We start from the raw sequence: 27,333 nt of genomic DNA on the forward strand, positions 1-27,333 counted from the left end.
CTCATTTAATGTATAAGCAGCAATAGGATTACTCCATCCTAGGTGCATTACTCTACATTAAATCTTATCTGCCAAGTGTTTGCCCATGTAGTCATCTTATCCAGATCATTCTGCAATATCAAGATCAGATTTTAATATCCTACATAGTTTGGTGTCATCAGCAAAGACTGACTTTATTTAATGACCTTGTGGATGGGGTTGAGAATAAAGAGGTTAAAAAGAATCTGTCCCAGGACAGGTCCGTCGTGGGGCCTCCTCCCAGGACAGGTCCGTCGTGGGGCCTCCTCCCAGGACAGGTCCGTCGTGGGGCCTCCTCCCAGGACAGGTCCGTCGTGGGGCCTCCTCCCAGGACAGGTCCGTCGTGGGGCCTCCTCCCAGGACAGGTCCGTCGTGGGGCCTCCTCCCAGGACAGGTCCGTCGTGCGGCCTCCTCCCAGGACAGGTCCGTCGTGCGGCCTCCTCCCAGGACAGGTCCGTCGTGCGGCCTCCTCCCAGGAAAGGTCAGTCGTGCGGCCCCCTCCCCCCCCACACTCCTCCCAGGACAGGTCCGTCGTGCGGCCCCCTTCCCCCCACACTCCTCCCAGGAGAGGTCCGTCGTGCGGCCCCCTCCCCCCCACACTCCTCCCAGGAGAGGTCCGTCGTGCGGCCCCCTCCCCTCCACACTCCTCCCAGGACAGGTCCGTCGTGCGGCCCCCTCCCCCCCCACACTCCTCCCAGGACAGGTCCGTCGTGCGGCCCCCTCCCCCCCCACACTCCTCCCAGGACAGGTCCGTCGTGCGGCCCCCTCCCCCCCCACACTCCTCCCAGGACAGGTCCGTCGTGCGGCCCCCTCCCCCCCCACACTCCTCCCAGGACAGGTCCGTCGTGCGGCCCCCTCCCCCCCCCACGACAGGTCCGTCGTGCGGCCCCCTCCCCCCCCCACTCCTCCCAGGACAGGTCCGTCGTGCGGCCCCCTCCCCCCCCCCACTCCTCCCAGGACAGGTCCGTCGTGCGGCCCCCTCCCCCCCCCCACTCCTCCCAGGACAGGTCCGTCGTGCGGCCCCCTCCCCCCCCACTCCTCCCAGGACAGGTCCGTCGTGCGGCCCCCTCCCCTCCACACTCCTCCCAGGACAGGTCCGTCGTGCGGCCCCCTCCCCCCCCCTACTCCTCCCAGGACAGGTCCGTCGTGCGGCCCCCTCCCCCCCCCTACTCCTCCCAGGACAGGTCCTTCGTGCGGCCCCCTCCCCCCCTACTCCTCCCAGGACAGGTCCGTCGTGCGGCCCCCTCCCCCCCCTACTCCTCCCAGGACAGGTCCGTCGTGCGGCCCCCTCCCCTCCACACTCCTCCCAGGACAGGTCCGTCGTGCGGCCCCCTCCCCCCCACACTCCTCCCAGGACAGGTCCGTCGTGCGGCCCCCTCCCCCCCCTACTCCTCCCAGGACAGGTCCGTCGTGCGGCCCCCTCCCCCCCCTACTCCTCCCAGGACAGGTCCGTCGTGCGGCCCCCTCCCCCCCCTACTCCTCCCAGGACAGGTCCGTCGTGCGGCCCCCTCTCCCCCCCCACTCCTCCCAGGACAGGTCCGTCGTGCGGCCCACTCCCCCCCTACTCCTCCCAGAACAGATCCGTTGTGCACCCCCCCCACACTCCTCCCAGGACAGGTCAATGGTCCATTTGATCCCCAACCCTTCACATATGTATTACCTAGATGTCATTTACAGGACACAGACCGCCCCACTATAAACCAGCGGTGGCAATTCATTCTAACATGGTGTCGTCTTCATTCAATCTGTCAAAATTCACGGGAAGTGTCATTTTTGTTAAATAGATTAATGAGCAAATGGACTAGAATGTAGGAGACAAATGCTGCCTCTGTGGATCATGGGTAATGACATGCAAATGAGGTATTTGAGGCAGATTAGCTCAGGTAATTCTAATCACTGGTAAATGAGTCGCTGGGAAATGACATTACCTGTGAACTAGATCAAAGCAATCTAAAAGTGGAGAAGACCCCCCCAGGGCTCTCCAGGGGAGCGATTAAGGCCACCCACTTACAATTCAAAGACTTTCTGAATAAGTCTACTGAGAAAAATGATAAAAGTAGACAATTGCTCTGATATTTCGAGTATTTACAGGCTCTTAAAGCAGCAAAACTTACGAAGACGTGACGGAGCCCTCATTTCATTCGCTGCTAAAAACTGGGTGCAGAAGAAGACACCCCTAACATTTCCAAAGCTGAGCTAATTTGCTGCGGGTTCTTCATATTAGAAAGCCTGTATTTTCCTGATGCCATCGGGGAAGGGTTGGGAGGACTTGACTTTCCGGCATCTGAGTGGGGAAGGGGGCGCTCTAATCCCAATCTGAAGAGCGGCAATGGACAATCGCTTGCAACGCAATTCCATAATACACTATTAGAGGACTTTAATCTCTCTCTCAATATTGTCAGGACCCTTGGTGGATAGATATTTTAAGAAGTTTTTCTCCTCTTTTATCCCTTTTTAGATTCACAAGAAAAAGTGTCAACGGTCTGATCAAGTCAAGTGCCCCCCATGGTATCAGCTTTCCGCACATCCTCACCTAAGTGTATGTGTGACACTTCAAAGAGGAGATCACAAAACATCTGTCCATCTGCCTTCAGGGCCCTTCATGTGCTATGTATCACTTTACAGCTCTTAAAGGGGCTGTCACTCAGCTTTCTAATGTTAAAACAACTTAAATCAACTCACAGAAGTAACTTGAAATTTAAAGGGACGGGGACCCTGAACTATGACATGTCACTAGCAATAAAATTAGCTTGAGGATAAGAAAAGCATGGCTGTCATTTTCCAAAAAACAAAAAAAAAAAAACAGTGCGACATATCCATAGGTTGTGCGTGCCATTACCACTCCGTCCCATTCACTTTTATACAGCTGATCTGTAATACCAGACACATCCTGTAGGGGCAGCAGAGGTTGTCCAGAATTAGACAAACATGGCTGCTTTCTACTAAAAAAACAGCGCCATATATGTCACAGGTTGGGAATAGTACTGCAGCCAATAAGGCAGAGTTACAACATCACAAAACCTGTGGATAGGTTCTCATTCTGGACAACCAATTTTGGGCCCCTGTGGACCAAATAAAACATCACCTCTGCACCCCCCCTCATAGTTACACCTCATCCTTATATTGCTGTATTACTAGCACATCATTAGAGGTCTCACTCAGCTTTACCAGAGTATAGTCGAGATGTGAAAGTGGATTTGTTTTCTTTCATTCTAAGTGGAAATGCCGTTTAACAGCAGCACAGAGTATTTGAGGCTAGGGATTAAGGGTATGTGCACGTGTTAAGTATTTCGTGCAGAAATCTCTGCATCTCTTGGCAGGAAAAACACTAAAAAAGGTGCATTTTTTATGCGTTTTGGTGCAGATTTGTCCTCACTCAGTGCAGCAAAAACATTGAAAGAATTAAACATGTTATCGATTTAAATCTGCAAATCACAAATAAGCAACGTGTGCATGAACTTCAGGATTCTCATTCACTTTGCTGGCATCAGTAAACCCTTTAGAAAAAAAAAAAAAAAAGTGAAAAATCTGCAACAAATTTGCAACGTGTGCACATGCCCTTACAGTCAAAATATACAATTCCTCCGTCATATCGGCTTCCATTAAAAGTCTAAATCCAGCGCATACAAATATAGATCTTGATTTTCTGCTGGATTTTCCTCCTTTAGTTCAGGATTTCGCCACGACAAAAGGATTCATCTATGGCTCATTGCATCCAGCAGTCACCCACATCCGGCCCTTTAATAACTATCCCAGGACCCAGCAAAGGGCATTCACACCCACGGGAAATACATGGGGGTAAACGCACCCGAGACTGGAAGTCCCCGATTTTATTTTGTATTCGTGCTAATAATGACATCGTAGCACGAGGGGTCCGATATGGGAATATGAAGCATCTCGTACAATAACAGTATCCACATCTGTGAACAGCTGGCGATCTGGATTGTGTCATACGTCCCCGGCTCAGAATCGATTACTAAATGCACTAAGTGGTGGAGGGACCTGAGGCTGGACAGCGGCAGATCACATCCTGGATCAATGGGATACGCGGAGTTAAAAACCGCATTAGCAAAGGACACATTAGCATTCTTTTCTTATCATCAGGGAGGGGGCAGGGCAGACAATGGATGCTCCGCTTTCATCCACCATGCACACTCAGCAGTATGACATGCAGTAATTACCGCCATGTGGTGAGCTGCGAGGGTGGGCCGGGTTTATGGAAAAATTTCTGCAACTTTAGAATATACTTTGCATTTTAATTTCTCATCATTTTTACAATTGCTGCTTGCTGTCAATGGATGGAAGTATTCTTTACAAACACATTTATGCCCAGCTCACAAAGCTGAGGGTTGATCATAGCTACAACTTTATCCAGAACAGTCAAACACCTGCAAGCTAAACAGTCAGGCTGATACATTGTTGCAGAAAAGAAAATCAAGTTGCTAATTTCTGAAAGCTGTTGTCAACCTTTGGGACAATTTTATTTATTTATTTGGGTCTGAAGATCATTTTTGCAATTGGGTTTCATTAAAAATGTTGCACCATTTGCCTATTATGGCTTCGGTGTCACACTGTCTATTTCTGGCTCAAGAGCAGAGTTAACTGAGAACCCATTAGTGAGCTCATTATGAAGGGAGAGTTTATAAATCCTGTTCACCCACCCTTTACTGAACTCTGTGTTGATTTATGATCACATTAAATATTCAGCTCTCCTTTGTTGTGGTCATAAATTATTTCAGAAGATCTCAGTAAAAGAAAGATAAGAGTTCCCAGGAACCCACATCAGAAGGCAGCTCTCTGACGGATTCTACAATAACTCAAATGGAAACAGAGCCTGTTAAAGTTAAATAATGATACTCAAATTGCAAAAATGATTTTTCACTCCACAATACATGCATTCAGGAAGGGGGGGGGGGGAATCATACCTAAAGATGGACAACAACTTTAAGGGTTTAGAAGATAGTTTTCTCCAATTGTATGCAGTGAAGACATACAGCTGCGAGACAGATTTGGATTACATAGGTTTCATCCTCGGAATGGAAACCAGAATGTTTACATTCACTGACAGCAAGTAGAAGGATGAATTAACAAAGCACTTTAACAAGGATGAATTAACAAAGCACTTTAACAAACTACATATTTGTTTTATTTTTTTTAAATCCATATAAAATTTGTGTCATACTAAATTTCAACATTTGTATCCAGGACCATGTGCACTCACTTGTGGTGGGTACACAGAAGTCAACCTGACATTGTATCAACCTTCCCCGGGTGCGACACATTACAGCAGTGCCCACTGGAACAGACAGAAAGAACGAAAGAGCAGAGAAGAGAGGGGCGCACCGGATAGGTCTTTTCTTCTACTTTTTTCATTTATTTCCTAAATCTTACCTGATCATAGTCGCTTGTAAACAGAACATCTCCATCACTGCAAGAGGTGACTGTGGCTGGGACCAAACTACCATTTATGAGGAGCCACACCCGACCCCCCTGCAAAATCAGAGAGAAAAATGTAAAAATGGAGTTTTAGTCACATTGATGTTAATAACAATAACATATATTAATAGATTTCTTGTGCTTTATTTTAGGAGTGAAATACAGTTATATGGAAAAGTTTGGGCACCCCTATTAATCTTAAGCTTAATGTTTTATAAAAACTGGTGTTTTTGCAACAGCTATTTCAGTTTGATCTATGTAATAACTGTTGGACCCAGTAATGTTTCTGCCTAGAAATGAGGTTTATTGTACTAACAGAAAATGTGCAATCTGCATTCAAAGAAAATTTGACAGGTGCATAAAGTATGGGCACCTCACCAGAAAAGGGACATTAATATTTAGTAGACCCTCCTTTTGCAAAAATAACAGCCTCTAGTCGCTTCCTGTAGCTTTTAATGAGTTCCTGGATCCTGGATGAAGGTATTTTTGACCATTCCTCTTTACAAAACAATTCCAGTTCATTAAGTTTGATGGTCGCCGAGCATGGACAGTCCTCTTCAAATGATCCCACAGATGTTCAATGATATTCAGGTCTGGGGACTGGGATGGTCATTCCAGAACATTGTAATTGTTCCTCTGCATGAATGCCTGAGTAGATTTGGAGCGGTGTTTTGGATCATTGTCTTGCTGAAAGATCCATCCCCTGCGTAACTTCAACTTTGTCACTGATTCTTGAACATTATTGTCAAGAATCTGCTGATACTGAGTGGAATCCATGCGTCCCTCAACTTTAACAAGATTCCCGGTGCCTGCATTGGCCACACAGCCCCAAAGCATGATGGAACCTCCACCAAATTTTACTGTGGGTAGCAAGTGTTTTTCTTGGAATGCTGTGTTTTTTTGGCCGCCATGCATAACGCCTTTTTGTATGACCAAACAACTCAATCTTGGTTTCATCAATCCACAGGACCTTCTTCCAAAAAGAAATTGGCTTCTCCAAATGTGCTCTTGCATACCTCAGCCGACTGTTTGTGGCGCGCTTGCAGAAACGGCTTCTTTCGCATCACTCTCCCATACAGCTTCTCCTTGTGCAAAGTGCGTTGTATAGTTGACCGATGCACAGTGACACCATCTGCAGCAAGTTGATGCTGCAGCTCTCTGGAGGTGGTCTGAGGATTGTCCTTGACTGATCTCACCATTCTTCTCTGCCTTTCTGATGTTTTTCTTGGCCTGCCACTTCTGGCCTTAACAAGAACTGTCCCTCTGTTCTTCCATTTCCTTACTATGTTCCTCACAGTGGAAACTGACAGGTTAAATCTCTGAGCTTTTGGAATCCTTCCCCTGAACAACTATGTTGAATAATCTTTGTTTTCAGATCATTTGACAGTTGTTTTGAGGAGCCCATGATGCCACTCTTCAGAGGAGATTCAAACAGGAGAACAACTTGCAAGTGGCCACTTTAAGTAGCTTTTCTCATGATTGCATACACCTGGCTATGAAGTTCAAAGCTCAATGAGGCTACAAAACCAAAAAAAGTGCTTTAGTAAGTCAGTAAAAAGTAGGTAGGAATATTTAAAACAAAATGATAAGGGTGCCCATACTTATGCACCTGTCAAATTTTGTTTGAATGCAGATTGCACATTTTCTGTTAGTACAATAAACCTCATTTCAAGGCAGAAACATTAAGCTTAAGATTAATAGGGGTGCCCAAACTTTTTCATATAACTGTAAGTATACAGCTACTATAATAGTGCCCCCTATGTGCAAGAATATAACTACTATAATACTGCCCCTATATGCAAGAATATAACTACTATAATACTGCCCCTATATACAAGAATATAACTACTATAATACTGCTCCTATGTACAATAATATAACTACTATAATACTGCCCCCTATGCACAAGAATAGAACTACTATAATACTGCCCCTATATACAAGAATATAACTACTATAATACTGCCCCTATGTACAAGAATATTACTACTATAATACTGCTCCTATGTACAGGAATATAACTACTATAATACTGCCCCTATGTACAAGAATATTACTACTATAATACTGCTCCTATATACAGGAATATAACTACTATAATACTGCCCCTATATACAAGAATATAACTACTATAATACTGCTCCTATGTACAAGAATATAACTACTATAATACTGCTCCTATGTACAAGAATATTACTACTATAATACTGCTCCTATGTACAGGAATATAACTACTATAATACTGCCCTCTATATACAAGAATATAACTACTATAATACTGCTCCTATGTACAAGAATATTACTACTATAATACTGCCCCTATATACAAGAATATAACTACTATAATACTGCTCCTATGTACAAGAATATAACTACTATAATACTGCTCCTATGTACAAGAATATTACTACTATAATACTGCTCCTATGTACAAGAATATTACTACTATAATACTGCTCCTATGTACAGGAATATAACTACTATAATACTGCCCCTATATACAAGAATATAACTACTATAATACTGCTCCTATGTACAAGAATATAACTACTATAATACTGCTCCTATGTACAAGAATCTAACTTGCCCCCTGGGGCTTTCCCTGACACCGTTGGTTGTCTCCATCCTTTCATTAAGTATGTCATATTAGGCTTAATCCATGGGACATTTATACATTTGTGATGTTGTGTATTACTTACGGCTGATTTTTTAGTTGGCCCTATACATGCTTTACTACATGACAATTTTTATTGTGACTCGATCAACACATTTTGTTGTTAATAATGAATTGTATTGGATATACCATATGACCTTATATGTAAAAAGTGTTGGTTTAAAATCTGACACCAACTGTGTCTCTATCTACCCTCTTTTGCCTTGTCTGCCTATGTTAGGTCTTCTATTATATGGAATTTATGCAATGTGTTTTTCTAAATATATTTAATAAACCTGTGGAATCTTTTTAGTCATCACATTGTGCCTAACCATGTGTCATTTGGGGTGTCGGAAACACTTATGGTTCTCTTTGTTGTTGTCAATTGAGATTTAGTGGTATACCCCTTATTATCTATGGAGGACCTGGTCTCCACTCTCATTTTTTCGTACTGCCCCTTTTTGTCTCTTTGTTAGAAAGAATATCACCTATAAGATCAGGAGGGGAAATATATGGGGCTGGGAATTTGGAGGTTACACCGCGGTAAAATAATGCTTTAAACTGGATACTGCAGGTAACTATATTGTACACGGGTCTTTCCAATTACATAAAATCTTATGTCACCTCTACAACACAAAGACAGCAGAACAGACAACGGAGGAAATAGAAGATGATCTGCGAGAAGACTTTCTGCCCGAATAGATGCGTCGCCGCAGAGTGTCATTTCTGGGATAATCTGCTCAGGAGAATGGGCTCTAGGACCCGAGGAGAACTGTCACATCTGGGGACTTACTGACGAGATGAATGACAGGCCATCACTAACACAGACCCAGAACTGCAGAATAACTAAAGGATGGAATGAAGACTTATCTGTGGGATCCTGAGAGTGCTGAGATTTCACAGCAAACTGCAGACTCTGCACTTAAATAATTTACAAGAGCATATGTGAGTGACCACATATTTAACGCTTTGCGTCAGTGGCAGACAGGGGATGGGGGCTTCACAGCAAAAATTAAATTCAGGCCCATTTAAAAGGAAAGTTACAACCAATCTGGCTTCCATAGCAGATTCTGTTTTGACTTAACTTTCCTATATTCATGAATGGCTGCATAAAATGTCGCTAGACCCCATGTACCAGCTTGTTTCTATTCAAGCTTTACATATTTGCTGTGGATTCTCCACTGCAACAAAATAGCAGATAAAAAGATTTAAATTGAATCTCATCCAGACATTGCTGAAACTCTTCTGCACGGAAATTGACCTGCGGTGCAGATTTCAAAGGCGGATTCCCGCAGAATGCGTTTGCAGAACCAAATTGTGCAGATAACGTAGCAGTTTCCGCTGCAGATTCTATAAGCTTCACCTTTTACATTGCAAAGGATAGAAACTGTGGTGAATGTGTGCAACATAAATAGACAAGGGTGCAGATGTCAAATCCACAGTGGCCAATTTTCGCACTGTGCTTTCTCCAAAGCATCTGTACGAGATGAGATTTCTTGAAATCTCATGCACATTCACAAGTAAAACAAATAAGAATGGACTTCGAACCATAATTGATTTGTTGTAGTTAGTTTCCCAACGTTGGGACCTTGTTATGACTTTATTATTTCTTTCATGTCATTATAATGTCATATATGTTCAAACTGGCTCACTCAATAGAGTACTTTATGTCCCTTCCCCATCCCTTACCCCTTTCCCCCTCCACACGAATGTAATTGCTTTAAAACTTAATAAAAAATTATTGGAAAAGAAATCTCATGCACAATGCTGGTATTGTGAGGCTATGCGCACACGGTGCGTTTTTGATAAGGTAAATCCGCACGGAACTGGCCCCAAAAACGCATTGCAAACCTCATCCCAGCATTTTCTATGAGATTTTACAAGATCTGTGCACATGATCAGGATTTTTACAGATCTTACAGAATTTAACGTGTGTTAAAAGAAGCAGCATGTCCATTCTTTTTGCGTTTTTGCCTGCATTATTCCTATACAATGCATTGGAAAAAACGCATGGCAAATCCGCAGCCAAAAACGCATGAAACGCATCAAAAACTCTGCAGAATTTCCGCAGCATTTTTGCTTCCAAGAGGTGCAGAAACGCTGCAGAAATTTCTGCAAGCAAATACTGATTGTGCGCACATACCCTAAAATGTAAGATTTTCTATTTGACAATAGGGACAGAACATCCGCGTTTTCACTTGCGGGAACGCATCTTTAAATGTGCAGGATGTCAATTCTTTGTGGATATCAGTTTTTTGCAATGGAAATCTTTATGGAACACATGCAAAAGGTGCACAAAGCCGCACCAAATCTGCACCGTGTGCCGAAGATCTCCAGTGTTGCGCAGTACCAACTAAGTAGGTGAAAGAATTTAAAAATGACACCCACACGTTACAGAAATTTTCCGAGCTCAAATTGACCAGCGGTGCGGATTGTGAAACATGCAGCATTTTGATTTTTGTTTGTGCAGATTTTCATTATGGATTTTAAACTTCTGCAATGCAAAGGGGTCTGACATATGATGCTAACCTGTATCAAAATCAGAAGTTTTCGCTGAGGGAAAATCTGCAAGCACCTTTAATATTTTTAAAAACAACCAAGAAGTAAAACATTAAATATTTGCCAAGTTATTCTAAATATTTTGAATAGAAGGTAAAATAATAAATCCAGCGCCTTAGTTCCTGATCTGCTTGGTAGATACATGATTTTTTTTGCAGTCAGTACACAGACTTCATTTATCCCTCTATTATTACCCCCAGCATGAAGACAAAGATACAATTCTAATATCTGGCGGATCTGTGATCAGCATTTATAACCCTCCCCCCCGCTTCCCATTAGCTCAATGCATCTCCTCTTAGGTGTATGGGGAATAGGAGGGGGGATATAATCAGTGCTATCTGCACACCCCTGTGATGTTACATTCCTGTGCGCCCACCGCCCCTCACATCTGACAGATGCTGCACTTATTACACTTCTTATTAATAGTGTCAGATCCACAGGAAGAACCTGAGCTCCAAGGAGGAAGAGTCTAATCAGGTAGAAATTGTTCTGCCGGCTGCTGTGGGACCCCCAGTATATAGCCCAGGCTTATCCACAGCAGGGGAGGCTGGTGGTATTCACAGAGATGCTGCAAGCAGGTACATGGCACCAGTGGGAATTAGTGGGGGAATTTTGTGGGGAGTGGGAATACTCTCAACCCCTCTATAAACTCTGTATAACCTCACTTTGTTGCGTTTACAGCTACATATGATTTGATTCAATCTGACCTCATCTGGCGACAACCACAGCAGCGTATGTAATGATTGTTTCATAGGTGATGTCCCACCTCAGCAACTCACGCCTCGCCGCTATCCCATCAGGAGAATAACACGCAGCCAAATTGCCATTTTCTGTAAAACCATCCTCACCTATTTATTAAACACTCTTTAGTGAAAGCGGAATCATTTTGTTTCATTTCCCTATTCTGCAACCCAAAAAAATAAATAAAATAAAAATTAGGCAAAAAGATTTCCCACCGTTTTGTGCTTGCAGCTCCTATGCAGAACTGCAAGTGTACATGGTTACTGACTACAAATAAACCCTTTATTATAGTGTCATGCGGCAGTACTGTATTATTCCACTCCATCTGTTCTGTTTGAAATAAACCCCCAAGATAATACAGTAATTTAAAAAGGGGGTATAGGAGAGTAATGCATAACTGTAGGGTCAGACTACACACGCATTGTTTGTAGTCTGTAACCATGGACACACATAGGTCTGCATAGAAACTGTATACACTGAATGGTAGACTCATAATTGGTACATCAGATATCGAGAGAAAAAAAAAAAGTGGTTTTATTGGGGAGAAGCGCCTATATGGCCATACCACACTACTTCCATATCTAGACATGTGCGGACAGGCTGTGGGCGCAACATGACCTCCAAGGATTGACTAGACTGGATACAATTGCAGCTGTAACAAATATTAGGTCTGTGTGAGTCTACCCCAGGTACCGTAATTTAGAAAAAAAAAAAAAACACCATTCACTGATGCCAAGCAATGACTTTTAAAATGACAAGAAATCGCAACCCAAAAGTAGTATAGAAAGTTGCATAACTTTTTAATGAAAAAGTAAATAAATCCTTTAAATAAAAAAAAATAAAATGTTGAACAGAGCCCCCTGGGTGAGTGTGGATCCCACCTTTAATTAGCAGACGGATGACAGCATCCATGCGACCCCCTCAGCTTTCAGACTTGATTGAACATGGCGGTGTTAGTGAAGCTAGAACAATACCGTCTGCAGCTGCTCTCGGGGGACGAGGTTAATTCAATTGTCTGCTTCATGCATTCAATAAGAGAGCTGCATTCAGCGACTGTACACAATATCCTGCGAGATCAGAGAAAGTGGGGCGTCAAAAGCCCCCCAAATATGATGACTATACTGTAAAATGGGACACCGAATCTTGACATGTTAAAAAAAAATAAATTAATTAAAAAAAAAATTAAACACATATCGACCATAATCCCATGATATTGGAATTTCAAGTGCCACTCACTGGCGGACACAGACAGAAGATCCCTATGCAAGAAGAATATATGGGCCTCTTGTAGTCCAATAGCTCCCCATAACGCACAGATCCACCAGCTTTGGAGGTGGATGTGGCCCCCTTCATTGGTCCCATCCCATCTTCCGTCTGAACCGGGATTCGGGCGTATGGGGCCATAAAACTAGAATGATGCCGGCAGAGCAAACGTGCATTGACGTGCATAATTTTCTGGCTTGTAGGCGTACTGGAGACCGATACTCATACGCAGTCCACTACGTCTAAGTGTCCACTTCCAGAAGGTGTACACGCTCAGAAATGATGCACGTCCTCTCGGCCAGCACCATTATATTCTTTGGCGCATACGTCCAAATCTCATTTTGGAGGGAGGAAGTTTGGTCGTAAGTCCCAACGAACGGGTGCCTGAACGCACCCTTACCTCTTGGGCTTCTGTGTGGCCACACAGGTTGCACCAATGATATGTCCGCCCGTCAGGCTCCCATAACAGACAGCAGGCAGTGAACCCCAGCAATTGCTGAGATCAAGGCCCTTGGAGGTCCACCCTGCCTGGGCTTCAATTTGCGACATTTGCCATACATGTATGGCGGATATGTGGATTGCATGAATGGTGGCGGAACCTGCGGTGCCATCTGTGTTACACAGCCAGTAACTGCTGCAGCAGACCAGCTGTGATTACAGTTGATTAATGATCATAGATCTTGCAAATAGTGCAGGTCTCATTTCTAATGCCCACTGACCTACCCCCCCCCCCCCAAACATAATTACAAGGTGCCAATGAGTCATGGGAGGGCAGGGGAAGGCAAACTGCAGTCCCCTTTCTCTGCCATGTTTGTAGATCTGTAAAGTCTGTGGCTGGTCTGAACTGGACCAATTTCAGCAGGATCGGTCTTCTACCCGATATGTACGGGGCCTCGTGAGCTCGGTGGCAGCGACTTTCTACCCCCTGAGCTGAGCTGCTTGTTTGGACAACAAATTGAGCTGTGGGGTTGTAGCGCATCTTGTACATAGGCCCCGTTTCCCATAGCAACCAATCAGCACTCAGCTTTCATGTCTTCCGGTACTCTTGAAATATGAAAGCTGTGCTGTGATTGGTTACTATGAGAAACAAGGCCTTAGTTACTGTGATATAGAAATAGAGATATATATCTATTATATATAGTAACTGTCATGGGAGCACTTTTTTTTTGCTTTCGCCATCAGTTATCCCGTTGAAGAACACTACATCCATCCTCTCCCCGCCTAGAAATGGCTAATAAGCGGAAGTGCTATGTTGCAGTAAACCACACAGTAATAGTAGTGGCCCTTTAAATAAACCAATATGGCTGCCATCCTATGTAAATTATTGCACAAGGTTTTTTTTTTGTTTGGTTAGAAACTTTCCCTTCATGTTCGGGTGACTGAGGGCTGCGCGGACAATGGGTGGCATTCAGCTGGTGATACATTTACCCGCACGGCGAGGGCATCACACAGCTTTATTGTGTTCGAGACGCAGACAATGAATGATTTTATGGATGCGGTGATGACTTTGGTTTGGTCTCTTTTGCAAATAATTTCTTCCTTGAGTGAACCGCGAGAATCGTTTTAGTCACGGTGGAGAAAGATTCTTCATACGAGAGCGATAGATGCAGCGGCGTTCATCAGCCGCCATATTATCACATGACCAACATCATCCAAATCTACGCCTTAGTATGTCACTGATGCATGACAAGAGCAATCACTCTATAATGGGAACTTCTGCAAATTTCTGACATTTTGTATATCAATTCCTCACCATTTTCAGATCTCTGATTGCTGTCAAGTAAATTAAAGCATTATTGTTAACATCTAGGAGACTGAAAAATCTGCCTGGACCTTCTACTTCTCACAACTAATAGTTTATTAATATTGTATTTATTCTAGATAATACCCTTAAGAGTACAAATCACTCTTCTGTAATAATAGTTTGCTTCAATGTATCAGTGCAGAACACCAGCTGTAGGGCACAAAACAAAAAGTATAAGGGCCTCACTCTTCAAACCACATGAATCAGGGCACATGTCCTTTGCAATCAGAACTTTTATTTGATATATATATATATATATATATATATATATATATATATATATATATATATATATATATATATATATATATATATATATATATATATATATATATATATATATATATATACACATACACTTGAGTTCAACACGGCAGCCTCCGGATGTATACATTCCAGGCTGTGACTTATAGTAGTGTTTGGAAATACCAGATCTGATTGCAACATAAAAGTATTCAGGATGTCAACAATTCTGCCTTTCAACATGAACTGCTTCCTTTACAGAGGGAGGGACTGATGGATCATGTCCATGCGTCTCCCCTGTGTCCTGACCCTACTGATGTCCTAATAAGTAATAGCCCAGCCCCCCCCCCCCCATCCCTTACATTTCCTTCCAGTGACTCAGCAATGGCCTCTCCTACTATGTCTGTATTCCTGTGAAACTTCATGCAGCATATGAAAGGTTAACCCCAGGAGCACCCCATGAGCTGCAGTCTAAAATATTCAGGATCTGCGGCCGCTGCATTGTGGATATATATTTTTAGGAAAGCTGGGTGATGCTCAATATGGAAGGCGATGGTGGTCCCAGATGGTTGGGAGACTAGGACAAAAAACTCTAAGAGTAGCCATGCTGGGGTCCGAGCTTTTCAGATTTATTTTATGGGTGACACAATTATTTACTTGTCTTGAAAAGCTATAGTAATGGTCATTCCTCTTTCCAAATGAGTCCCACTTAACTTTTCCAGACACCTGCATGGCAAAAGCCATTACATTCCCGACTCACATCCTATATTGCTCAGTAGATTCATCAGGGAACTGAAAAAGCTGGATGTATAATGAACAGATATAACTCACATTACATATTCTAGAGCAGCTGTGACCCAACTTTTCCAGAATCCTGATTAATGCAAAGGAATGCCCATCTAGGCGGACCACACCATGCAGAATTAAATAAGCTGTGTGAAATCTAATGACAACTTGGTCTGTATTACAGCTTCAGCAAGGGTTATCACCCAACTCTCCCAGCCTCCTGATTATCGCAGAGGAATAACCAAAGTAGGCAGACCACCCCATGCAAAGTTTAGGAAGTTGGGTGAAGTCTAATGACAACAATCTATATTACTGCTTTAGCTAGGATGATCACCCAACTTTCTAAAATTCCTGAAAAGACCAACATTGCAAAGAAATAGAGACAAGGATGGAGACAATGCCCAACTACACAGACCTGCCACCTGGGACTGGGAAAGCTGGGAATCTATCACCTGCAATACTAATTTTTACCAGGATTGTCAGACAGCTTTCCAAAACACCTGAATGGTTAATCCATTTTAGCAACATGAGACAACAATGCAAAAGTGGCAAGCTAGACCAGCTTAATACCAGTGACTGGGTTTGGCAAAATCGGGTGGAAGTCTATATCGAATATGGTCCACATTACAGGTTTGTCACTCAGCTTTCCAAGACTCCTGAATGGCTAATCTGTCTAGCAAAGCACAGCAATGGGAGACAAGGATGCATCACTGTGCAAATAGAAAAACTTACTATCTAGGAACCAAGTCAGAGAAAGATTCTTTAGGAAGGTTATTACCCAGCTTTCCAAGACTCCTGAATAGTTTATATGCCTGGACTAGGAGTCAGGTATGTATCACTGCCCAATTAACCAGACCTGAAAGGCAGATCTGTAATAACAGTGCAGAGATTACAAGATGGGATAGAAAGCTTGCTTTATTATACAAGACTACAACCACCATCATTCCCCGGCCAGGTCGGAATCTGGTCCAGCCTAAATGGTGACAGATTAATGTGCAATTATTGAATGACCAAAATATTGAATTATCGGGTAAAACAATGACCACCTGGCGGTCTCTACGGCGAGGTGCGTGGCCCGATAACGTGACGAGAGGCCATGATTGCGGAAGCAGACACATAACGCAGCGACTTTCATCATACCAAATCACAGAATGAATAAAATATGAGTCTGAATCTGCTAATGGAAGAGAAAAAGCAGGGGGAGGGGAGCGGAGATGGGAAAATGTGGGGGGATATTCCCAGGGAGGTCTGGCACAACGCAGAAGAGGTAAATCCTGGTGGGAAGGAAGAAAGACAATGTCACATCAATAAGTATTACTGCTGTGGGCGAAGGCATGAGGATATATCGACCAAGCAGAATATCGACTGCAGGGGGCGTTATTAAAGGGTAGTGTCAGTTTTTAAACATACCCTGTGCTAGGAAGGGTTAGAATGTTTTGCAATATGTTTCAGCAGTTACTTATGCCACGTGAGACCCAGTATAAAAGTAGGGTCGTGCCAGGCAATATGACGGCAGAGAAATCCCTCAATAAATTTGTGTTTTACCCTTAATAGAGGTTGGCAAGTATAAAGTTTTGCTGCTACCATAACCCCCTTCTGTCTAAGACAAATTTTTTTGTTTGCACTTTCAGACGTTCCTCAATATATATCTTTTTTTAGCCCTTTTTTTTTTCCTGTCGACATAATACGAGGGTTCAGTTTTTTTTTTGAATGACACTAATAATTGTACTAAATAATGTACTGAAAAATGGGTTGGGGGGGGGGGGGGGTGTGAAATATTGTATAAAATAAAATCCACAATTCTGCCATTGATTTTTGGTTTTGTTTTTTACAAAGTTCAAAAAATTACCTTTTTCTGCATGACCCAAGTCAGTACGATTACAGCAATATTATACTTATTTTTTTAAAATATTTTTGTGGGGAAAAAAAAAAAAACGCCTAATAAGGTTATACAGGACATTCTTATTGCATTTTTTGAAGGAGATGTGGCAATGGATATAATTATGAATGGAGAACAATTTATTTTTGAAAAATTTTTTTTTAGAATTCTTACTCTATTTTGTCATCCCCCTAAGAGACTTGAACCTGCAATTATACAATCACTTGTTCTGTACACCGCAACAATTCAGTATACGACCAAAATCACCGTCTCCTATGAAGCCCTGACTGTGCAATACCACCATGGAGTGATGGGAGTCTTCAGCAGATCCCCGGGTGTCATCAAAACCAGGATTGCGCCACTTAACTCCCACTGTAATAGAGTGACAGTGGCATTTAAAGGGTTGAACAGCAGTGATGGATGTCAGTGCCCTTAGAGGTGGATGTGAAGCAGAGTCCGCTCCATACACCTACATGTACAGCACTCCTTGAGAAGGTTTTAAGGGATTGTCCATTATTCAGGACTTGGATATTGATGACTTCTCCTTAGGATGGGTAATCAAGATCAGATCAGTGGGGGTCTGTTACCCGGCACCGACACCAATCTGCTCTTTGCAAGTCCCATGGTGTCTGGGTGTCCACCGCAACAAACAGCTCCTTATAGCTCAGCTTCCAAGGGGCATTTACATGTGATACAAGGGGAAAGTGGGATATTAGGGTTAGTTTTTTCCATCCCTGAATCTTTAGGCTCTGAGCGGAGTTGCACTTTAAGTATTGGGGTTGTCTGTAGAGCAGATTCACTTCTGCACTTTGTGCTAGGAAATGGCACAATACAAGAAGCTGATCTCCTGTCACCGGCCCCTCGCTGCACAGCCGGGCTTCTCACATCCTACTTTTGTAAGTCCAACAATGGCCGAGATGTGTGGGTCCATTATCACAACATTTATTTATATCTAGAGCCGCAGAGGGATATCCCAACCGCATGGGGCCGATGGCTTTTAATGCAATGATATAGGAACAGAACTGGACTCCATGTTATACGGGTAACCAGTCTCTTTGATGCTGTGCCTGCTTTAAAGAAGTGCCCCAAAACAAAGTAGTGGGCAATATAGTACTTGTTGTTCTTTACACCATTTGAAGAGATAGGACCAAGTAATGAGTAATAATAATCTTTTTATTTATATAGCCCCAACATATTCCACAACGCTTTACAATTCAGTCCATTTACAGACATTATCATGGCTGTCCCCATTGGAGCAGCTCACAATCTACATTCCCTATCAGTATGTCTTTGGAGTGTAGGAGGAAACCCCCGCAAACACGAGGAGAACATACAAACTCCTTGCAGATGTTGTCCTTGATGGGATTTGAACCCAGATCCCCAGCGCTGCAAGGCTGCAGTGCTAACCACTGAGCCACAATGCTGCCCGAGTAGAGTGAGTTGCTCCGGTGGTAAAAGGTCTTGAAATAATGGAGGCTGCAAGTTCAGGTGAAGCCGGGAATTGCAGCCGTAATACAGACGTTAAGGATATATTAGGATTTTAGCCAGAATGAGGCCTTGGGGTAAGATCTGCAGCGGATGCACAAGTTGTGTGGCTATAATGCAGGTGTTCAGAGTCGCATTGTGACCCGCAGAGAACAGCAGCTGTGAACAGGGAGTCACAAAAAGTTGGAAGCAGTTGGTATTTTTTGCACCTTGCATGTCGCGGTACCTAGCGTGCCCCCATCTGTCTGCATTATGCTGTGATGTAGCAGTGGCACAAGCCGGTCTATGACAGCGCCACCTGTGTAGCCGTCAAAGTCGCACCAGATCTTGCCGATTTACTGTGGTGGATTATGCAAAACAACTATTTTAAATTCTTTATTTTTTTTTGCAGATCTCCAGCACAATCCGTAACATTTTGGATTTTATCACGATATCAACAAAGCCAATAGGAAAAATCCTTAGCAAATCCGCAAACAATCGGCATAAAAATCCGCACCGCTGGTGAATTTCTGTGCGGAAATCTTTACCAACACCTGGATACAATTTGCTAAAATCCGCTTCACTTCTCCTGTACGCCGCTTCCAGTTTTTTCGGTCCTGTGTGAATTTAACCCCACGTGGCCCGTCAGATAATGGGAGGCTCTGGAGGAGACTAGTTACGACCAGCAGGTTTTTTTTCCTCTCCCTTGGGAAGTGGTTTTTGTGACTCACGAGGTGACAGCTGGTCACCCCAGGAACGCGGCTCCATACTTGCTGCGGACCAGGTTGGCATAATTGGCAGCGCATCGACGACCGGTATTACCTAATGACTACCAGAAATAGCAGCAGGAATGGCCGCCTGTAATAATACATGCAATCCACACGGCTCATTGTAATCCCTTCATTGCCCCGGGGGATGGAATTTGCTTCTCTTCTGACCAGATCTGTGTCATTATTACTTGCTAAATCGAGGACTATAAACTTATTATGAGACACTACCGTATTAACCCTGTGAGTGCCTGGCACCATAGTAATTCGTCCGAGCGCTCACTGCCAGGTTAATTGGAAAACTTACAAATGCCAATGCAACCCCCCCCCCCCCCCCCCCACGGCAAAGCTTCGGATATCAAGCTTTATAAACACCCGCTAATCCAAATAGGATGTCATCTATAGCAATAGGGGCCGGTGTGCCCAATTGGGCATCAGTGCCCCGGCTCAGCTTCAGCCTCTACGCTCCCCTATAGTTACATTCCTGGTGACAGTCTAAAGCTTATGGGCTCCGTCAAGCAACCAAAGTTGACAGATCCTGCTGAGAAAGTGGGACTTGTTTTGGGGACTTAAAGCTCCAACAAATTTCCTGAGTGGTCGTTCTAAATAATCCCTGCATGAAGTCATTGCTCCCAATATCATCAGGGCCTTGCGATCATCGATTCAGATGCCTCAGGATATACAATGATCTCACCATAAGAATTTTCGATATTTCAAAGCCGCAGACGAACAATACATTGACGACATTATTTGTTCAGCAAAAGAGGCTTCGACACTGCGGTCAGTGACCCCCAATGCCCATATGATACTGCCTGGGAGAGAGTGTAGTATACAAGCTGGCCCATGTCCATCTATAACTAGCCGTAAGATAATTATTAGACTTCAAACAGTGACCCCAAGTGGTATTTAGGAGGAATACACTCCAAGAACTAAAATGCTTACTGATTGTGTCATAACTTTTGAGTATGTGATAAAAATAAGGGCTGGACAACTCCCAATAGTCAGGCAGCCTAAAATATTACTGTTGGCTCAAACTTTTTGGGAAACTTTCCTATTTATATCAATGGGAGATCGTACTTATTTATTTTCCTCACTTATATAGCGCCATTAATCCCACAGTGCTTTACAGACATTATAGGCACTGTCCCCATTGGGACTCACAATATAGATTCTCTATCAGTATGTCTTTGGAGTGTGGGAGGAAACCGGAGGAAACCCACGCAAACACAGGGAGAACATACAAACTCCTCGGAGATGTTTCCTTGGTGGATTTGAACCCAGGACCCCAGTGCCGCAAGGCTGCAGTGCTAACCACTGAGCCACTGTGCTGTATTATCTACTATAAACCCATAAGAATAAAAATCAGACTGTTCCTATAGAGATACACCTGGCTGTATTAGAGAAGACCAGGGACCCAGGAAGCAAGTGGGCCACAGACAGTAAGCTCCTTAATGTCATGTGAGCTATTCACGGATCTCGGCACTCCATGTCTTCCCTTACTCTAAAGCTGGGACTAGCTTTAAAGGGGTTTTGCAAAATGTTAGTATTGATGACCTAACCTTAGGATAGGCCATCAATGTCACATCATTGGGGGGGGGGGGGGTCAACTTCTGGTACCCCAACCGATCAGTTGATTGAAGGGCTCGTGGCTCACAGCGCCGTACATGGTTAAGTGGCCGTGAATGGTACTGCAAGTTCTCTGCCAATTCAATCAAGTGATTGGAGGGATTTTCAGGAGTCAGACCCTAAGAAGCAGAAAGATAGGTCGTCAATATTAATGTCTTCAATATGGCATCCATAAAAATCTATCAGACCTTACTGTATCTCCACATGTCCCTAATTTCATACAGAATTGAACATGTCTTATTGCATCTAAGGGAGAAGATCTTCCTGCGGTGTTGTATAGTGGCACCATATGGCGGCACACAAAGTGCCAGCTGCCTACAGCCTCACACATTACAACATTTTCAGTATCATATCACACACAATTTCAGGTTCACCCGTCAACTAGATGAAAACTCATCACATGAAACTATCAGCGCGACGTTTCTCCGGACCATAGAAAGTGCTGCAATCATTTCCACTAGATATCAGGTTTTTTTTTTTCTTTTTTTTCAGTGTTTAATTCATTTATTTCTTTAAACTTTTAGCCGGGGAACAATATGACAGCGGTTATCACTCATCTTGACCGGAGATGAATGGCGGAGACATGCGAGGAGCCAGATTTAATTAATTCTCTGCACAGCCAGACGGCAGCTCTGCAAAACGACCAAAGTGGCCACTTTCAGGAGCGAACATCCAGGTAAAAAAAGAGAATAAAGACAGATAGACGGGGAACAATGAAGGACAATCAGGCATGACGAGAGAACAAAGCCTTCTCTACTGACAGGCGAACGCAGGCGGTGAGGACTGGAGATGAAGCCCCCATCACTGCACTGCAGAAGAGGAGGCTCATCCTTTGTGCCAAGGCGGTTTCACCTTCATACCTTGTAGACCGTGGTGGTGCCACCTAAAATAGTTCTTTTCCTGGAAGGGACTGCCCCTTGCCGATGTCAATATTTTAACCCATGTAGATCATCTGGTCTTCGACGTGACAAATGCAGGCTTACAAAGGATACAGTATCACCTCCGAGCCAAAAAGAGACACAGAAATGGGAACAGTGACATCACCAAGACGGAGGTGATGTCACCGGATCACGTGAGATGTCTCATTGGTAGGCCAATGTCATCACCATGGTGGAAAATGGTGAAGATGAACCCTTTGATCTCATTTCTTACAGAAGGGGGAAGCGGGTGCTATGACACCGTCTTGTGGTGTTATCGGATATCGGGCCACCAGGGATAAGACACGTCTTGAAGATCTAGGACCCTACTTCACGGCTCGTGTAGGGTGATTTCCATCCCTCAGGACATTGAATGAAAGAAAGACTGTAGAGATGAGATGAGTTTGCAGGACAGTGGCCCAGTGTCTATGTTGGGGGTCTATGGCCGCCGGTCCAGAGCCCTGCGAACCTCCTCCTACCTGCCGTCACCTCTTCCGATTAGTAGGCCTGGTGCACCTTCATGCGTGCCTCAATGAGGACATTGTGCCAACTAATCAGAAGAGGCACCAGAGATACCAGCAGGTAGGAGGAGGTTCGCAGGGCTCTGGTCCAGCAGCCATGGACTACGAATGTGGTCACTGGACCAGGGTCCTGTGAATCTTTGTTCATCTCACTAAAGGTTTAAGTTACAAATGATGCAAAACTACAAAAAGGTAGAAAGGTCACTTTAGTGTAAGGAAACTTTTCAAGACGGAAAAGACTTAAGTAACACGATTTAGGGCCAAAAATCACATGACCTGTTGTGCCATCATGGCCCATTGATTTGCCACCACTTTTGAAGCATGAGACACATCCTAAGTCACTGAATTTATGACAGGAGTCAAATACCATGGAAGGAGCCATGTAGACCCCTTGCTTGGCTGACTCATTGGGCCCCTGGTGACATCACACTGGCACAAGTCATTTTTCAGTGTTAAAGTAGACCACAAAAATGACAGGCAGACATTGCTACTGTTTACCCAGCGTTCCCCTTTAGATCCTCCCCGTCAGTATTGCACACCTTCCAGGTTGTGATGTAAGCGCAGTACTGTGCAGACAGGATGCGCTGGTCACACTCACTCAATAGGACTTATTCCGTAACCCTCAATGGTGATGAGAGGTGATGGACATAACGGAGTTCTGCAATGCAGCTCACAAACTTGTGAACGTGACCTCTACAGTGTCCTGTAAGGATGATGGGTGTGGTGGTGCCCCCTCACCTCGCTCCCAGGACACCCACCCACTTCACGTAACTACCGTCAAGCAAAATGTACCACCACCTCCGATTTCCTCTGATTACAAATAATCTTTTTCCAGGGTGCGGACACAAATGCCCAAAATTGGAGCGTTTTTAAGACCCAAATCCTGTATCATTAAATCCACAAACACTATGTGAATGGCGTCAATTTCTACAGACTGCATAGAATTGTCTGTACTTTCTGAACACGGACTGCAGACGTCCCATCGCCTGGAGAACATATGTCGCATCCTGCACTTACCTCCATGAAATACTCATCCATTTTCCTACGAGTTCTGCAGATTCGCTATAATCCGGGGTTCCAGGTTTCACGAAATCCAAAAGAGTGGCAATATTTCAGGGGTCAAAATAAAAAAAATTGCTTCCAAATTGTCACCGACGGTTGACGGGATGGAGGATACGGGGTCGGTAAGATCTGGTTAGTGGCCACAGTCCATGTGCCGCTGCCCGTGGGGTTAGGCTAGGTTAGTATCCAACTCCTGATATTCCAATACAAAGGGCTGGTGCGGGCAAATCGGAGTCCCAGCTCCACCGGTGCCCTTTGTTCTCACATACAGGGGTTAATTGGGGGCATAAGCAGCAGAAGCCGGACCTGCACCCCACCTCTGTGTGCAGAAGCAGCATAGCCTTCAATGGAAGATCCTCCAAGATGCACTCACATCTCCCTGTGATCCTGCATTGACCAAGGCTTTAACTGAACTCAGCTGCTCTCAGACAGCTCCTCCTATAGAGGCCAGGCCTGCGAGCAAACCCCTCCTGCGCTGCTGCTGCGTCTTTTCCCATACACTCACAAAGACTCGCTGGGGCATTGTGTGTGCAAAAATCCACGGATGCTGCACGTAGCAGTGATAGCGGCACTTTATGCGGCTTTACGTAGAGAAGGCGACTGCAATGTTTCATTCACATATAATGCAGTCCCAGAAAGTAATCAGCAATTTTCACCCGGTGCAGTGAGATATATTCTTATGCCTCAATCGCAGCAAAAATGCGCCACACCGATGCAATGAGTGAACGCAGCCTAAGGCTACATTCACACCATGAGCTTTTTGTGAGTTTTTGATGTTGCAGATTTTCTGAACCATTTCTTCCCCCATTAAGTAAAATAGATTACTTGCATTTTTTCAAAAATACACAGCGTAAAAAAAACTCACCAAAAACTCATCGTAAGTCTAAGGCTATTGTCAGACGTTATGATTTTGCAGGTTTTTTTTGCTGCGTTTTTTTATGCAAATATTCAGCTGCATCTTACAGTACCAGCAAAGTCTATGAGATTTCAGAAATCCCATGCACACACCTTAGTTTTTTTCCTGACTGCTTTGTCACTTCTTTCAGCATTTTTGCTGCGCGTCACCCTTAGAAAGGAATAAGTAATAAAACCGAGCAAAAAATGCAGGCATCAGCTTTTGCTGCGTTTTGGTGCAAAAACCAAACCTGATGAAGTTAAATCATGTTTTTTTTTATGCATTAAACTTTATCAGAATGCACAAGAGACGAATGTACCTGGCAAATACACAGCAAAAAAAATGCAGCAAAAACACTGCAAAAACTCAGCAAAACCTCCTTTTTTTTACGTTGCTTCTTTACTGCCAAGATAGCCAGTTTTGCCTGCGGGGAAAAAAAGCAGCAAAAACGCAATGTGTGAACATAGCCTGAGGGTATGTGCACATGATTTCTTTTAGATTCCGACGTTTCCACATCGTTTTTGCTATAGAAAGTCACTTCAGGAGGTGTCTTTTGCAACTTCTTTGACACCAGCCTTTTTTTCTATATTGTGCCTGATAAAAGTTAGCGTCTGCCACGCGGAAGACGCCACAAGATTGGACCAGTCACTTTTAATCGCTTCACGTCTTTGAAAACCTGAAACGGTTTAAAGAAGCTAACAAAGGCTGATACTGTGCACAGCAGGTTGTTTTTACATTGCTGTCTATTTGTTCATTCTTTTTGCATTTTTTAAGCACTTTTTCCAGGAGTGTTTTTGCCTGCATAAGATGTTGTGTGCACCGTACCCTAACATCGACTTCGAAGAGTGGACATGCTGCGGATTTTAAAAAAAATGGAACAAGAACTAATTTCTGTGCGGATTCTGCTCCCAAAAAAATGCAAGATGGGGATGAGATTAAGTAAAAAGTCTTCTCCTTTGGTCCTGTAAAATACTGCAGATTTTATGTGCAGAAAATAAACATCAAATACGTGATGTGTGAACATGGCCTATTGAAGTTTTCCTACAATTCGTCACTTACCTGCAGGATCGTCAATAAGTGTCTGATCACTGGGGGCCGCACTAGAATTAGGGTCCCGATGGAGTGGGGTTTCAAAGGCACAGGGGGTCGAGCATGCTCAGAGCCACTCCTGTCTGTGAGGCTGAATAAAATGGACGTGTGTATGTCCCCACTAGCCTTATAGCCATTGAATAGAGCAGCACTGAGCATGGAGCCCTATAGCGAGGAGGAAGGAGGGCTTAGGTCCTCCACTATAGTGATTGTTGGGGTCTGGGTGATAACACCCATGCTATGGGAAGATAACTGTCAATTTTAGGAAAATCCCTTTAAGTATAATTTCTGCGTGCCCCTGCAGAGTTACTACTACTCCCAGCTGGAAAGGAAGAGATCTCAGTGTCCTGCACAGGGGAAGTTCTAGATTTATGAATAGAAGCATTTAGAAAGCGGTTTTTCCAGTTTAATACAAATGCAGATTCATCGATAAACAATGGAATAATTTGTAACTTTCCAGTATATTTTATATTTTACTTCCCCATTTCAAGATCTCTGCTTGCTGTCAGTGGATGTGAATATTCCTATTTACACCCAGGGGCATAAACCTGTAGAGAACTACTACTTCTCACAGCTGAGGGTGCGTCACACTTGTTTCCAGAGTGTAAAATAGTCCGTAAGAGCCTGATACATAGTAATAAACTAGGAGAACGTTTTGTGCTGCTGTATTTGGGTTTATTCACGTCTTTTGCTGAGATTTTTCTATAAATGGAGCAAAATTCTGCAGTTTTGGAAACAATCACAGAAAACACGAGCAACGTATAAACCTAAATGCATCAGAACCAATGAGAGTTTGTTACAATGTATCAGTTCGAGTAAAGTCAAACAATCTGGAGTTCAAATTGTTTAGGACGATTGTCCAGAGCGGATGCAATTGTAACAAACCCTCAGAAGGTCTGCAGCAAGCAGAGATCTTCAAAACAGCAAAGTTTCTTTTACGTAAATCTAATATATATATATTTTTTTAGTTGTTCTTGCCCTTTGGACCAAGGATTGTGTCCAACCTCCTGCTAAACTTCAGCCGGACATCTGCTCTATCGGATAGAGATGTCCAATTATCATTAGTGTCCATGATGAAAAATGACACGGGGGTCCTCCGCATGTACCCGAGTGGTCTTGACAAATAAAGAACATTTTCTGGATGAGTCCGATCAATCAATGGCAGCAAAGACGAGGCCTCTGACTACTCCTTCATCTGGAGAACAGCCGGCCTTGGGGGCGACCTCACCCGCCGCCCCCTCCTTGGAGAATACCTTCTATGGGGACTCATTGTGTGGTTGACCTCGGAGACAACTGCTGGAGCCTCTGATGTTCTCGTCCCTCTGACAACTCATCCTGATTTTAATGATTTTTTTTTTCTTACCTTGATCTGAGATATGGAATTACCTGAGTCAGAGTCGCAGATGATGTCACCAAACCGCAGCGGACAAAGCCAAGGGCATGGGGGGAGGGGACGCACACATTTGGCTCCGCAGGATCTGCAAGTGAGAATGAGAAATTAGATTAGTGTAATCTGCTATGGTTATCTCCCTCTGATCAGCCCCCTCCCTGCGGCTACGGGGACCCCAGGATGGCAGATGTGCCTGTTGATCCAGGGCTGGTGCCACTTT

The 27,333-nt window shown here is 43.9% G+C and overlaps 1 protein-coding gene across 1 annotated transcript in view; it reads right to left on the reverse strand.

Moving 5' to 3' along the window:
- LOC141161845 (unconventional myosin-X-like) overlaps positions 1-24,180 on the reverse strand; it is a 79,984-nt gene extending 55,804 nt beyond the window's left edge. The window contains exons 1-2 of the mRNA XM_073647294.1: positions 23,695-24,180; positions 5,410-5,508 (exon numbers count right to left, since the gene is read on the reverse strand). Coding sequence (XP_073503395.1) covers positions 5,410-5,508; positions 23,695-23,715 — 120 coding nt within the window. The 5' untranslated portion in view covers positions 23,716-24,180. The remainder of the gene's footprint in view (positions 1-5,409; positions 5,509-23,694) is intronic.
- Between the last annotated feature and the right edge of the window lie 3,153 nt (positions 24,181-27,333).

The sequence above is a fragment of the Phyllobates terribilis genome, unplaced genomic scaffold (assembly GCF_046119375.1).
Source record: "Phyllobates terribilis strain yellow unplaced genomic scaffold, ASM4611937v1 Scaffold_9__5_contigs__length_417890890, whole genome shotgun sequence".
Lineage (NCBI taxonomy): Eukaryota > Metazoa > Chordata > Amphibia > Anura > Dendrobatidae > Phyllobates > Phyllobates terribilis.